Here is a 12,353-nt window from a genome sequence, read left to right as displayed (position 1 = left end):
GAGACACTACTAGGTTGGTGAGAGACACTACCAGGTTGGTGAGAGACACTACCTGGTTGGTGAGAGACACTACCTGGTTGGTGAGAGACACTATCTGGTTGGTGAGAGACACTACCAGGTTGGTGAGAGAGACTACCTGGTTGTTTAGAGACACTACCAGGTGGGTGAGAGACACTACCTGGTTGTTGAGAGACACAAACAGGTTGGTGAGAGACACTACCAGATTAGTAAGAGACACTACCTGGTTGGTGAGAGGCACTATCAGGTTGGTGAGAGACACTACCTGGTTGGTGAGAGACACTGCCTGGTTGGTGAGAGACACTACCAGGTTGGTGAGAGACATTACCTGGTTGGTGAGAGACACTACCAGGTTGGTGAGAGACACTACGTGGTTGGTGAGAGACACTACCAGGTTGGTGAGAGACACTACCTGGTTGGTGAGAGACACAACCAGGTTGGTGAGAGACACTACCAGGTTGGCGAGAGACAGTACCTGGTTGATGAGAGACACTACCAGGTTGGTGAGAGACACTACCTGGTTGGTGAGAGAAAGTACCTGGTTTGTGAGAGAGACTGCCAGGTTGGTGAGAGACACTACCTGGTTGGTGCGAGGCACTACCAGGTTGGTGAGAGAAAGTACCTGGTTGGTGAGAGACACTACCAGGTTGGTAAGAGACACTACATGGTCTGTGAGAGAGACTACCTGGTTGTTGAGAGACACTACCAGGTGGGTGAGAGACACTTCCTGGTTGTTGAGAGAAACTATCAGGTTGGTGAGAGACACTACCAGGTTGGTGAGAGACACTACCAGATTAGTGAGAGACACTCCCTGGTTGGTGAGAGGCACTACGAGGTTGGTGAGAGACACAACCTGGTTGGTGCGAGGCACTACCAGGTTGGTGAGAGACACTACCTGGTTGGTGAGAGACACTACCAGGATGGTGAGAGACACTACCTGGTTGGTGAGAGAAAGTACCTGGTTGGTGAGAGACACTACCTGGTTGGTGAGAGACACTACCTGTTTATGGAGAGACAATACCTGGTTGGTGAGAGACACTACCACGTTGGTGAGAGACACTACCTGGTTGGTGAGAGATACTACCACGTTGGTGAGAGACACTACCTGGATCGGTGAGAGACACTACCTGGTTGGTGAGAGACACTACCTTGGTAGTGAGAGACACTACTAGGTTGGTGAGAGACACTACCAGGTTGGTGAGAGACACTACCTGGTTGGTGAGAGACACTACCTGGTTGGTGAGAGACACAATCTGGTTGGTGAGAGACACTACCAGGTTAGTGAGAGAGACTACCTGGTTGTTGAGAGGCACTATCAGGTTGGTGAGAGACACTACCTGGTTGGTGAGAGACACTGCCTGGTTGGTGAGAGACACTACCTGGTTGGTGAGAGACACTACCAGGTTGGTGAGAGACACTACCTGGTTGGTGAGAGAAAGTACCTGGTTGGTAAGAGACACTACCAGGTTGGTGAGAGAAACTACGTGGTTGGTGAGAGACACTACCAGGTTGGTGAGAGACACTACCTATTTGGTGCGAGGAACTACCAGGTTGGTGAGAGAAAGTACCTGGTTGGTGAGAGACACTACCAGGTTGGTAAGAGACACTACCTGGTTGGTTAAAGACACTACCAGGTTGGTGAGAGACACTGTCAGGTTGGTGAGAGACACTACCTGGTTGGTGAGAGACACTACCTGGTTGGTGAGAGACACTACCAGGTTATCAAGAGACACTACATGGATGGTGAGAGACACTACCAGGTTGGTGAGAGACACTACCTAGTTGGTGAGAGACACTACCTGGATCGGTGAGAGACACTACCTGGTTGTTGAAAGACACTACCTGGTTGGTGAGAGACACTACCAATTTGGTGAGAGACACTACCTGGTTGGTGAGAGACACAACCTGGTTGTTGAGAGACACTACCAGGTTGGTGAGAGACACTACCAGTTGGGCGAGAGACACTACCTGGTTGGTGAGAGACACTACCTTGGTAGTGAGAGACACTACCAGGTTGGTGAGAGACACTACCTGGTTGGTGAGACACACTACCTGGTTGGTGAGAGACAATATCTGGTTGGTGAGAGACACTACCAGGTTGGTGAGAGAGACTACCTGGTTGTTTAGAGACACTACCAGGTGGGTGAGAGACACTACCTGGTTGTTGAGAGACACAAACAGGTTGGTGAGAGACACTACCAGGTTGGTGAGAGACACTACCAGATTAGTAAGAGACACTACCTGGTTGGTGAGAGGCACAATCAGGTTGGTGAGAGACACTACCTGGTTGGTGAGAGACACTACCTGGTTGGTGAGAGACACTACCAGGTTGGTGAGAGACACTACCAGGTTGGTGAGAGACACTACCTGGTTGGTGAGAGACACTACCTGGTTGGTGAGAGGCACTACCTGGTTGGTGAGAGACACTACCTGGTTGATGAGAGACACTACCTGGTTGGTGAGAGACACTACCTGGTTGGTGAGAGAAAGTACCTGTTTGGTGAGAGACACTACCAGGTTGGTGAGAGACACTACCTGGTTAGTGAGAGACACTACCAGGTTGGTGAGAGACACTACCTATTTGGTGCGAGGCACTACCAGGTTGGTGAGAGAAAGTACCTGGTTGGTGAGAGACACTACCAGGTTGGTAAGAGACACTACCTGGTTGGTGAAAGACACTACCAGGTTGGTGAGAGACACTGTAAGGTTGGTGAGAGACACTACCTGGTTGATGAGAGACACTACCTGGTTGGTGAGAGACACTACCAGGTTGGCAAGAGACACTACGTGGATGGTGAGAGACACTACCAGGTTGGTGAGAGACACTACCTAGTTGGTGAGAGACACTACCTGGATCGGTGAGAGACACTACCTGGTTGTTGAAAGACACTACCTGGTTGGTGAGAGACACTACCAATTTGGTGAGAGACACTTCCTGGTATGAGAGAGACACAACCTGGTTGTTGAAAGACACTACCAGGTTGGTGAGAGACACTACCAGGTTGGCGAGAGACACTACCTTGTTGGTGAGAGACACTACCAGGTTGGTGAGTGACACTACCTGGTTGGTGAGAGAAACTACCTGGTTGGTGAGAGAAAGTACCTGGTTGATGAGAGACACTTCCAGGTTGGTGAGAGACACTACCTGGTTGGTGAGAGACACTACCAGGTTGGTGAGAGACACTACCTGGTTGGTGCGAGGCACTACCAGGTTGGTGAGAGAAAGTACCTGGTTAGTGAGAGACACTACCAGGTTGGTAAGAGGCACTACCTAGTTGGTGAGAGACACTACCAGGTTGGTGAGAGACACTACCAGGTTGGTGAGAGACACTACCTTGTTGGTGACAAAACTACCAGGTTGGTGAGAGACACTACCAGGTTGGTGAGAGACACTATCAGGTTGGTGAGAGACACTACCAGGTTGGTGATAGACACTTCCAGGTTGGTGAGAGACACTACCTGGTTGGTGAGAGACACTACCAGGTTAGTGAGAGACACTTCCAGGTTGCTGAGAGATACTACCTGGTTGGTGAGAGAAAGTACCTGGTTGGTGAGAGACAATACCAGGTTGGTGAGAGACACTACCTTGTTGGTGAGAGACACTACCAGGTTGGTGAGAGACACTACCTATTTGGTGCGAGACACTACCAGGTTGGTGAGAGACACTTCCAGGTTGGTGAGAGACACTACCTGGTTGGTGAGAGACACTACCTGGTTGGTGAGAGACACTACCAGGTTGGCAAGAGACACTACCTGGATGGTGAGTGACACTTCCAGGTTGGTGCGAGACACTACCTGGTTGGTGAGAGACACTACCTGGTTGGTGAGAGACACTACCAGGTTGGCCAGAGACACTACTTGGATGGTGTGAGACACTACCAGGTTGGTGAGAGACACTACCTTGTTGGTGAGAGACACTACCTGGATCGGTGAGAGACACTACCTGGTTCTTGAAAGACACTAACTGGTTGGTGAGAGACACTACCAATTTGGTGAGAGACACTACCTGGTTGGTGAGAGACACAACCTGGTTGTTGAGAGACACTACCAGGTTGGTGAGAGACACTATCAGGTTGGCGAGAGGCACTACCTTGTTGGTGAGAGACACTACCAGGTTGGTGAGAGACACTACCTGGTTGGTGAGAGACACTACCAGGATGGTGAGAGACACTACCAGGATGGTGAGAGACACTACCTGGTTGGTGAGAGAAAGTACCTGGTTGGTGAGAGACACTACCTGGTTGGTGAGAGACACTACCTGTTTATGGAGAGACAATACCTGGTTGGTGAGAGACACTACCAGGTTGGTGAGAGATACTACCTGGTTGGTGAGAGATACTACCACGTTGGTGAGAGACACTACCTGGATCGGTGAGAGACACTACCTGGTTGGTGAGAGACACTACCTTGGTAGTGACAGACACTACTAGGTTGGTGAGAGACACTACCAGGTTGGTGAGAGACACTACCTGGTTGGTGAGAGACACTACCTGGTTGGTGAGAGACACAATCTGGTTGGTGAGAGACACTACCAGGTTAGTGAGAGAGACTACCTGGTTGTTTAGAGACACTACCAGGTGGGTGAGAGACACTACCTGGTTGTTGAGAGACACTACCAGGTTGGTGAGAGACACTACCAGATTAGTAAGAGACACTACCTGGTTGGTGAGAGGCACTATCAGGTTGGTGAGAGACACTACCTGGTTGGTGAGAGACACTGCCTGGTTGGTGAGAGACACTACCAGGTTGGTGAGAGACATTACCTGGTTGGTGAGAGACACTACCAGGTTGGTGAGAGACACTACCAGGTTGGTGAGAGACACTTCCTGGTTGGTGAGAGAAAGTACCTGGTTGGTAAGAGACACTACCAGGTTGGTGAGAGAAACTACGTGGTTGGTGAGACACACTGCCAGGTTGGTGAGAGACACTACCTATTTGGTGCGAGGCACTACCAGGTTGGTGAGAGAAAGTACCTGGTTGGTGAGAGACACTACCAGGTTGGTAAGAGACACTACCTGGTTGGTTAAAGACACTACCAGGTTGGTGAGTGACACTACCAGGTTGGCAAGAGACACTACATGGATGGTGAGAGACACTACCAGGTTGGTGAGAGACACTACCTAGTTGGTGAGAGACACTACCTGGATCGGTGAGAGACACTACCTGGTTGTTGAAAGACACTACCTGGTTGGTGAGAGACACTACCAATTTGGTGAGAGACACTACCTGGTTGGTGAGAGACACAACCTGGTTGTTGAGAGACACTACCAGGTTGGTGAGAGACACTACCAGGTTGGCGAGAGACACTACCTGGTTGGTGAGAGACACTACCTTGGTAGTGAGAGACACAACCAGGTTGGTGAGAGACACTACCAGGTTGATGAGAGACACTACCTGGTTGGTGAGAGACACTACCAGGTTGGCAAGAGACACTACATGGATGGTGAGAGACACTACCAGGTTGGTGAGAGACACTACCTAGTTGGTGAGAGACACTACCTGGATCGGTGAGAGACACTACCTGGTTGTTGAAAGCCACTACCTGGTTGGTGAGAGACACTACCAATTTGGTGAGAGACACTACCTGGTTGGTGAGAGACACAACCTGGTTGTTGAGAGACACTACCAGGTTGGTGAGAGACACTACCAGGTTGGCGAGAGACACTACCTGGTTGGTGAGAGACACTACCTTGGTAGTGAGAGACACAACCAGGTTGGTGAGAGACACTACCAGGTTGATGAGAGACACTACCTGGTTGGTGAGAGACACTACCTGGTTGGTGAGAGACAATATCTGGTTGGTGAGAGACACTACCAGGTTGGTGAGAGAGACTACCTGGTTGTTTAGAGACACTACCAGGTGGGTGAGAGACACTACCAGATTAGTAAGAGACACTACCTGGTTGGTGAGAGGCACAATCAGGTTGGTGAGAGACACTACCTGGTTGGGGAGAGACACTACCTGGTTGGTGAGAGACACTACCAGGTTGGTGAGAGACATTACCTGGTTGGTGAAAGACACTACCAGGTTGGTGAGAGACACTACCTGGTTGGTGAGAGAAAGTACCTGGTTGGTGAGAGTCACTACCAGGTTGGTGAGAGACACTACCTGGTTGGTGAGAGACACTACCAGGTTGGTGAGAGACACTACCTATTTGGTGCGAGGCACTACCAGGTTGGTGAGAGAAAGTACCTGGTTGGTGAGAGACACTACCAGGTTGGTAAGAGACACTACCTGGTTGGTGAAAGACACTACCAGGTTGGTGAGAGACACTGTAAGGTTGGTGAGAGACACTACCTGGTTGGTGAGAGACACTACCTGGTTGGTGAGAGACACTACCAGGATGGCAAGAGACACTACGTGGATGGTGAGAGACACTACCAGGTTGGTGAGAGACACTACCTAGTTGGTGAGAGACACTACCTGGATCGGTGAGAGACACTACCTGGTTGTTGAAAGACACTACCTGGTTGGTGAGAGACACTACCAATTTGGTGAGAGACACTTCCTGGTATGAGAGAGACACAACCTGGTTGTTGAGAGACACTACCAGGTTGGTGAGAGACACTACCAGGTTGGCGAGAGACACTACCTTGTTGGTGAGAGACACTACCAGGTTGGTGAGTGACACTACCTGGTTGGTGAGAGAAACTACCTGGTTGGTGAGAGAAAGTACCTAGTTGATGAGAGACACTTCCAGGTTGGTGAGAGACACTACCTGGTTGGTGAGAGACACTACCAGGTTGGTGAGAGACACTACCTGTTTGGTGCGAGGCACTACCAGGTTGGTGAGAGAAAGTACCTGGTTAGTGAGAGACACTACCAGGTTGGTAAGAGGCACTACCTAGTTGGTGAGAGACACTACTAGGTTGGTGAGAGACACTACCAGGTTGGTGAGAGACACTACCAGGTTGGTGAGAGACACTACCTTGTTGGTGACAAACACTACCAGGTTGGTGAGAGACACTACCAGGTTGGTGAGAGACACTATCAGGTTGGTGAGAGACACTACCAGGTTGGTGAGAGACACTTCCAGGTTGGTGAGAGACACTACCAGGTTAGTGAGAGACACTTCCAGGTTGGTGAGAGACACTACCTGGTTGGTGAGAGAAAGTACCTGGTTGGTGAGAGACAATACCAGGTTGGTGAGAGACACTACCTGGTTGGTGAGAGACACTACCAGGTTGGTGAGAGACACTACCTATTTGGTGCGAGACACTACCAGGTTGGTGAGAGACACTTCCAGGTTGGTGAGAGACACTACCTGGTTGGTGAGAGACACTACCTGGTTGGTGAGAGACACTACCAGGTTGGGAAGAGACACTACCTGGATGGTGAGTGACACTTCCAGGTTGGTGCGAGACACTACCTGGTTGGTGAGAGACACTACCTGGTTGATGAGAGACACTACCAGGTTGGCCAGAGACACTACTTGGATGGTGTGAGACACTACCAGGTTGGTGAGAGACACTACCTTGTTGGTGAGAGACACTACCTGGATCGGTGAGAGACACTACCTGGTTCTTGAAAGACACTAACTGGTTGGTGAGAGACACTACCAATTTGGTGAGAGACACTACCTGGTTGGTGAGAGAGACAACCTGGTTGTTGAGAGACACTACCAGGTTGGTGAGAGACACTACCAGGTTGGCGAGAGGCACTACCAGGTTGGTTAGAGACACTACCAGGTTGGTGAGAGACACTACCTGGTTGGTGAGAGACATTACCTGTTTGGTGAGAGAAAGTACCTGGTTGGTGAGAGACACTACCAGGTTGGTGAGAGACACTACCTGGTTGGTGAGAGACACTTCCAGGTTGGTGAGAGACACTACCTGGTTGGTGCGAGGCACTACCAGGTTGGTGAGAGAAAGTACCTGGTTGGTCAGAGACACTACCAGGTTGGTAAGAGGCACTACCTAGTTGGTGAGAGACACTACCAGGTTGGTGAGAGACACTACCAGGTTGTTGAGAGACACTACCTTGTTGGTGACAAACACTACCAGGTTGGTGAGACACACTACAAGGTTGGTGAGAGACACTATCAGGTTGGTGAGAGACACTACCAGGTTGGTGAGAGACACTACCAGGTTGGTGAGAGACACTACCAGGTTATCTTGAGGTTATCTTGAGATGATTTCGGGGCTTTAGTGTCCCCGCGGCCCGGTCCTCGACCAGGCCTCCACCCCCAGGAAGCAGCCCGTGACAGCTGACTAACACCCAGGTTCCTATTTTACTGCTAGGTAACAGGGGCATAGGGTGAAAGAAACTCTGCCCATTGTTTCTCGCCGGCGCCTGGGATCGAACCCAGGACCACAGGATCACAAGTCCAGCGTGCTGTCCGCTCGGCCGGCCGGCTCCCCTGTTTGTGGTGAGAGAAACTACCTGGTTGGTGAAAGACACTACCAGGTTGGTGCGAGACACTACCAGGTTGGTGCGAGACACTACCTAGTTGGTGCGAGACACTACCAGGTTGGTGAGAGACACTTCCAGGTTGGTGAGAGACACTACCTGGTTGGTGAGAGACACTACCTGGTTGGTGAGAGACACTACCAGGTTGGTGAGAGACACTACCTGGTTGGTGAGAGACAATACCAGGTTGGTGAGACACACTACCTGGTTGTTGAGAGACACTACCTGGTTGGTGACACTACCAGGTTTGTGAGAGACACTACCTGGTTGGTGAGAGACACTACCTGGTTCGTGAGAGACACTTCCAGGTTGGTGAGAGACACTACCTAGTTGGTGAAAGACACTACCAGGTTGGTAAGAGACAGTACCTGGTTGGCAAGAGACATTACCAGGTAGGTGAGAGACACTACCTGGTTGGTGAGAGACACTACTAGGTTGGTGAGAGACACTAGCAGGTTGGTGAGAGACACTACCAGGTTGGTGAGAGACACTACCTGGTTGGTGAGTGGCACTACCTTGTTGGTGAGAAACACTACCTGGTTGGTGGGAGACACTACCTGGTTGGTGAGAGACACTACTAGGATGGTGAGAGACACTACCAGGTTGGTGAGAGAAAGTACCTGGTTGGTGAGAGACAATACCTGGTTGGTGAGAGACAGTACCTGGTTGGTGAGGGATAGTACCAGGTTGCTGAGAGACACTACCTGGTTGGTGAGAGACACTACCAGGTTGGTGAGAGACACTACTTTGTTGCTGAGAGACACTACCTGGTTGGTGAGAGACAGTACCTGGTTGGTGAGAGACACTTCCATGTTGGTGAGAGACACTACCAGGTTGGTGAGAGAGACTACCTGGTTGGTGAGAGACACTACCTGGTTGGTGAGAAACACTACCTCCACCCTGTACTCCACTCGACACTTATTTAGATATGTTCAAATAATATTCCTTGTATATATATTGTCCAGGTACTCCCCCAGTTCTAGAGAGTAATCACTGGTGATAAAGATAGTTGGTTAAGGTATCCTAAGCTGAATAATTGTTTGCAAGGCACCGTCACACGTTTCACTGTTTTGTAAACACACGCGTTCTGTCTCGGGGCGTGGTGGGCACCTCATTCCCGAGATGGCTCCTCCCTCTCCCTTTAGAGGGGTAGCTTTCAATGAATATTGATTGATTATTTTTACTCTCTATACATATGATTGAGATAAGATGTGATTATAATATAATTATATATAGGATTTAAAGATTATAAGTAAAACTATCTAGCACTATTGATTCTTATTAAGGATTTGATTGAATCCCTACCGGAATCCGATTTAATTGTTCCAATAGTTTTTTTTCATTAAGAAATCCTTCTAGAAGCTTCTGGATCCTCGATAAATCCTGCACAATGTTACGTAGGCAACCAAAGGCCAGATGTATATTGAATCTGTAGTGATTCTGATATGAATTTGATATGACTTTTTATGATTTAGATATGATATAATAATAATACATTTCTTAGATAATAATATAGATATTGTGGGTAAAAATTTTTCACATCCCTGATCCCTTCCCAGTGCTATATAGTCGTAATGGCTTGGCACTTTCCCCTGATAATTAAACAAAAAAATTTGGACGGTCTTTGTCCGACACTGTCTTCCTTGTCTTACATGTTGAAGCTGGCGTCCAGGATAAGTCAAACATTAGCAGCACTAATCAACACTACACTAAGGAAGACTGTGATGCACATCTCTACTTAGCAATCTAGCAGGACAATATTGGCTCACTTTAGTTTTAATCTGGAATATTCAATCCCGAGTGACGAGGTGTGCAACATGCACTCGAGCTGGTTACTTACAGAGTGGTTGTTTCACCTCCACAGTCCGCCGTCGCCACACACCAGCCCGCGGCCCTTCTTGCTCAGTCTCGACCACACACTCAACTTGGCTCTCATTGGTTCTCTACCTCATCAGGCAGTTCGCCAAGTTCGCATTCATTGGCTGCTGGACTTGGTACAAGGCAGGTGAGGTCCCATCTTCTTTGTCCTCAGTAGAAACATTAACAATTGCATTGTTACTCTAAATATCTCCCTTACGTAGATATTAATTTTGATTGAATATTTGATTCATACAATAAACAAAATCAATATCGATGAATCTTAAGAGTGTTGCTAAGTCTCATAATAATATGTTATAGATAAAGCAACAACCACTAATAAAACATAATTTTAAATATTTAACCAAATGTAAATAATTGAAGAACAAAATTTGTTCATTATGATTCCAATATTATTATGTTACGTATAGAATGTTATGATAAAATGATGGAAGAGAAACAGTCCCTCTAACAATAGTGAGACTTTTCATGGTAAACGACCAGTAATATTGATCAAAACATGCAGCTGTAAGCCTTGTTGATTAGGACAACAACTTACACTATATTTATACACATGAGTCAGACAGAGCCTCATTTTCCAGTTTGTTAAATCTGAGCAACATTCGTCTATTTCTCTTTACAAGTTTACCTTAAGTATATGAACTTTTCATTTCCAACTGAACCTGAAGCCAATTTTTTTTTTTTTATGTTTACATGCAAGCATGCAAGTTAAATACAATAAATACAATAAAACAACATTTTAAACATAACAAAACAAAACAAAAAAACACCGGCCAGAAGGACCAACAGCACAGTACAGCAATTAGCAAAACTGGAGAAATGGAACACTGTATGTATGAGAAAAGCACATCAAGACACAAAACATAAAACAAAATCAAACAAGCAAGCAATGCAAGCAAAACAAGAAAACATAGTAACACATAAAACAAAACAAACAGAAGCGCAGGTCTGAAGGACCAACAACAAAGCACATCAGTAGGTACAACATGAAATATAACAAGAAAATCTCAACATACAACAAGCCATAACAAAAAAAAAATTACAACAAGTAAAGCATGAATAGAACACACAGGGCAAAGTAACAACACAAAAATAAATACATGAATAAGAAAACTCACACCAAACCACCTGCCTCGCCACAAACAAAGGGAGAGGCATAGGCACAGACTACAAGAGGGCAAACAAACAACAAAAAGGGCACACAGTATTACAGTAATCACTGAAACAGGAAATCAGCTGACATACTTGCCCGGAAACATGACCCGTGGGAACCCGACATTGAACGCCTCCCAGCGCAACCACCCCCAAGGGTCTTGTACATCCACCGGGGACGCCATTTCATCTGGAACCCTGGCAACAAACACCCACAAACAGGGGACCCAGATGGTATCACTTCTGAGGCGAGTGAACGCCACTCTCCCCCATACCAATGGAATCCCCCCACCATGAAAGTCCCCCGGCTCCTCGTATAACGGTAACGCAGCAATCTCCAACCAGTGACTCGGCGGCATCACAGACGCCAGCAACACGTCCTCCAGGCCCCCAACACACAACCTCACAGGAGGTATCCGGACAGAGGGCACCACCACAGGGGCACCAGCGTCAATGGGCACACCACCAGACGACTGCCGGGAACCCGGGCGGCGCGCATCCTACCAAAGGTCACTACCAGGCCACGCCCAGCACCAGCATCCACACCATCCCTGGCAGCGGAAGCCACCACCCTGCACTGCGGAGAGTCCCCTGGTGGAGAAGGAACAGAAGGCACACCCGAGACTTGGGCACGATCACCAGCAGGCACATGGACCTCCAAAATCACTAACCGCGGAGCAATCGACGCATCCATATCCACACCGTCAACACCCGCAGACCCACAGTCACTGAATTCCCCAACATCGGGCCAGGCAGATGACAAACGCCGGACACGTTCGGACTCTAGCCGGAGATCGTCAGAGCTGGAAGCGGACCCAGAAACACGTGTACCACTAACCGGACGAACCGACGCCCGAAGCAGCACGGCAGCAGCCTCTACCAGAGGGGAAACCGG

General features: G+C 48.7%; 1 protein-coding gene across 3 annotated transcripts in view; it reads left to right on the top strand.

The window, feature by feature from the left end:
- The window catches only part of LOC123750857 (alpha-L-iduronidase), a 541,648-nt gene that overhangs the window by 44,505 nt on the left and 484,790 nt on the right, over positions 1-12,353 (top strand). For 2 of the 3 annotated variants that reach the window (XM_069312905.1, XM_069312904.1), the window contains exon 3: positions 10,293-10,433. The exons of the other annotated variant lie outside the window; for it this stretch is intronic. In XM_069312905.1, the coding sequence (XP_069169006.1) occupies positions 10,293-10,433 (141 nt within the window). The remainder of the gene's footprint in view (positions 1-10,292; positions 10,434-12,353) is intronic. 3 annotated transcript variants of the gene reach the window in all.

The sequence above is a fragment of the Procambarus clarkii genome, chromosome 74, assembly GCF_040958095.1.
Source record: "Procambarus clarkii isolate CNS0578487 chromosome 74, FALCON_Pclarkii_2.0, whole genome shotgun sequence".
NCBI classification, from domain to species: Eukaryota; Metazoa; Arthropoda; class Malacostraca; order Decapoda; family Cambaridae; genus Procambarus; species Procambarus clarkii.
The sequence above is the reverse complement of the archived record's forward strand: the minus strand, read 5'-3'. Positions and strand labels throughout refer to the sequence as shown.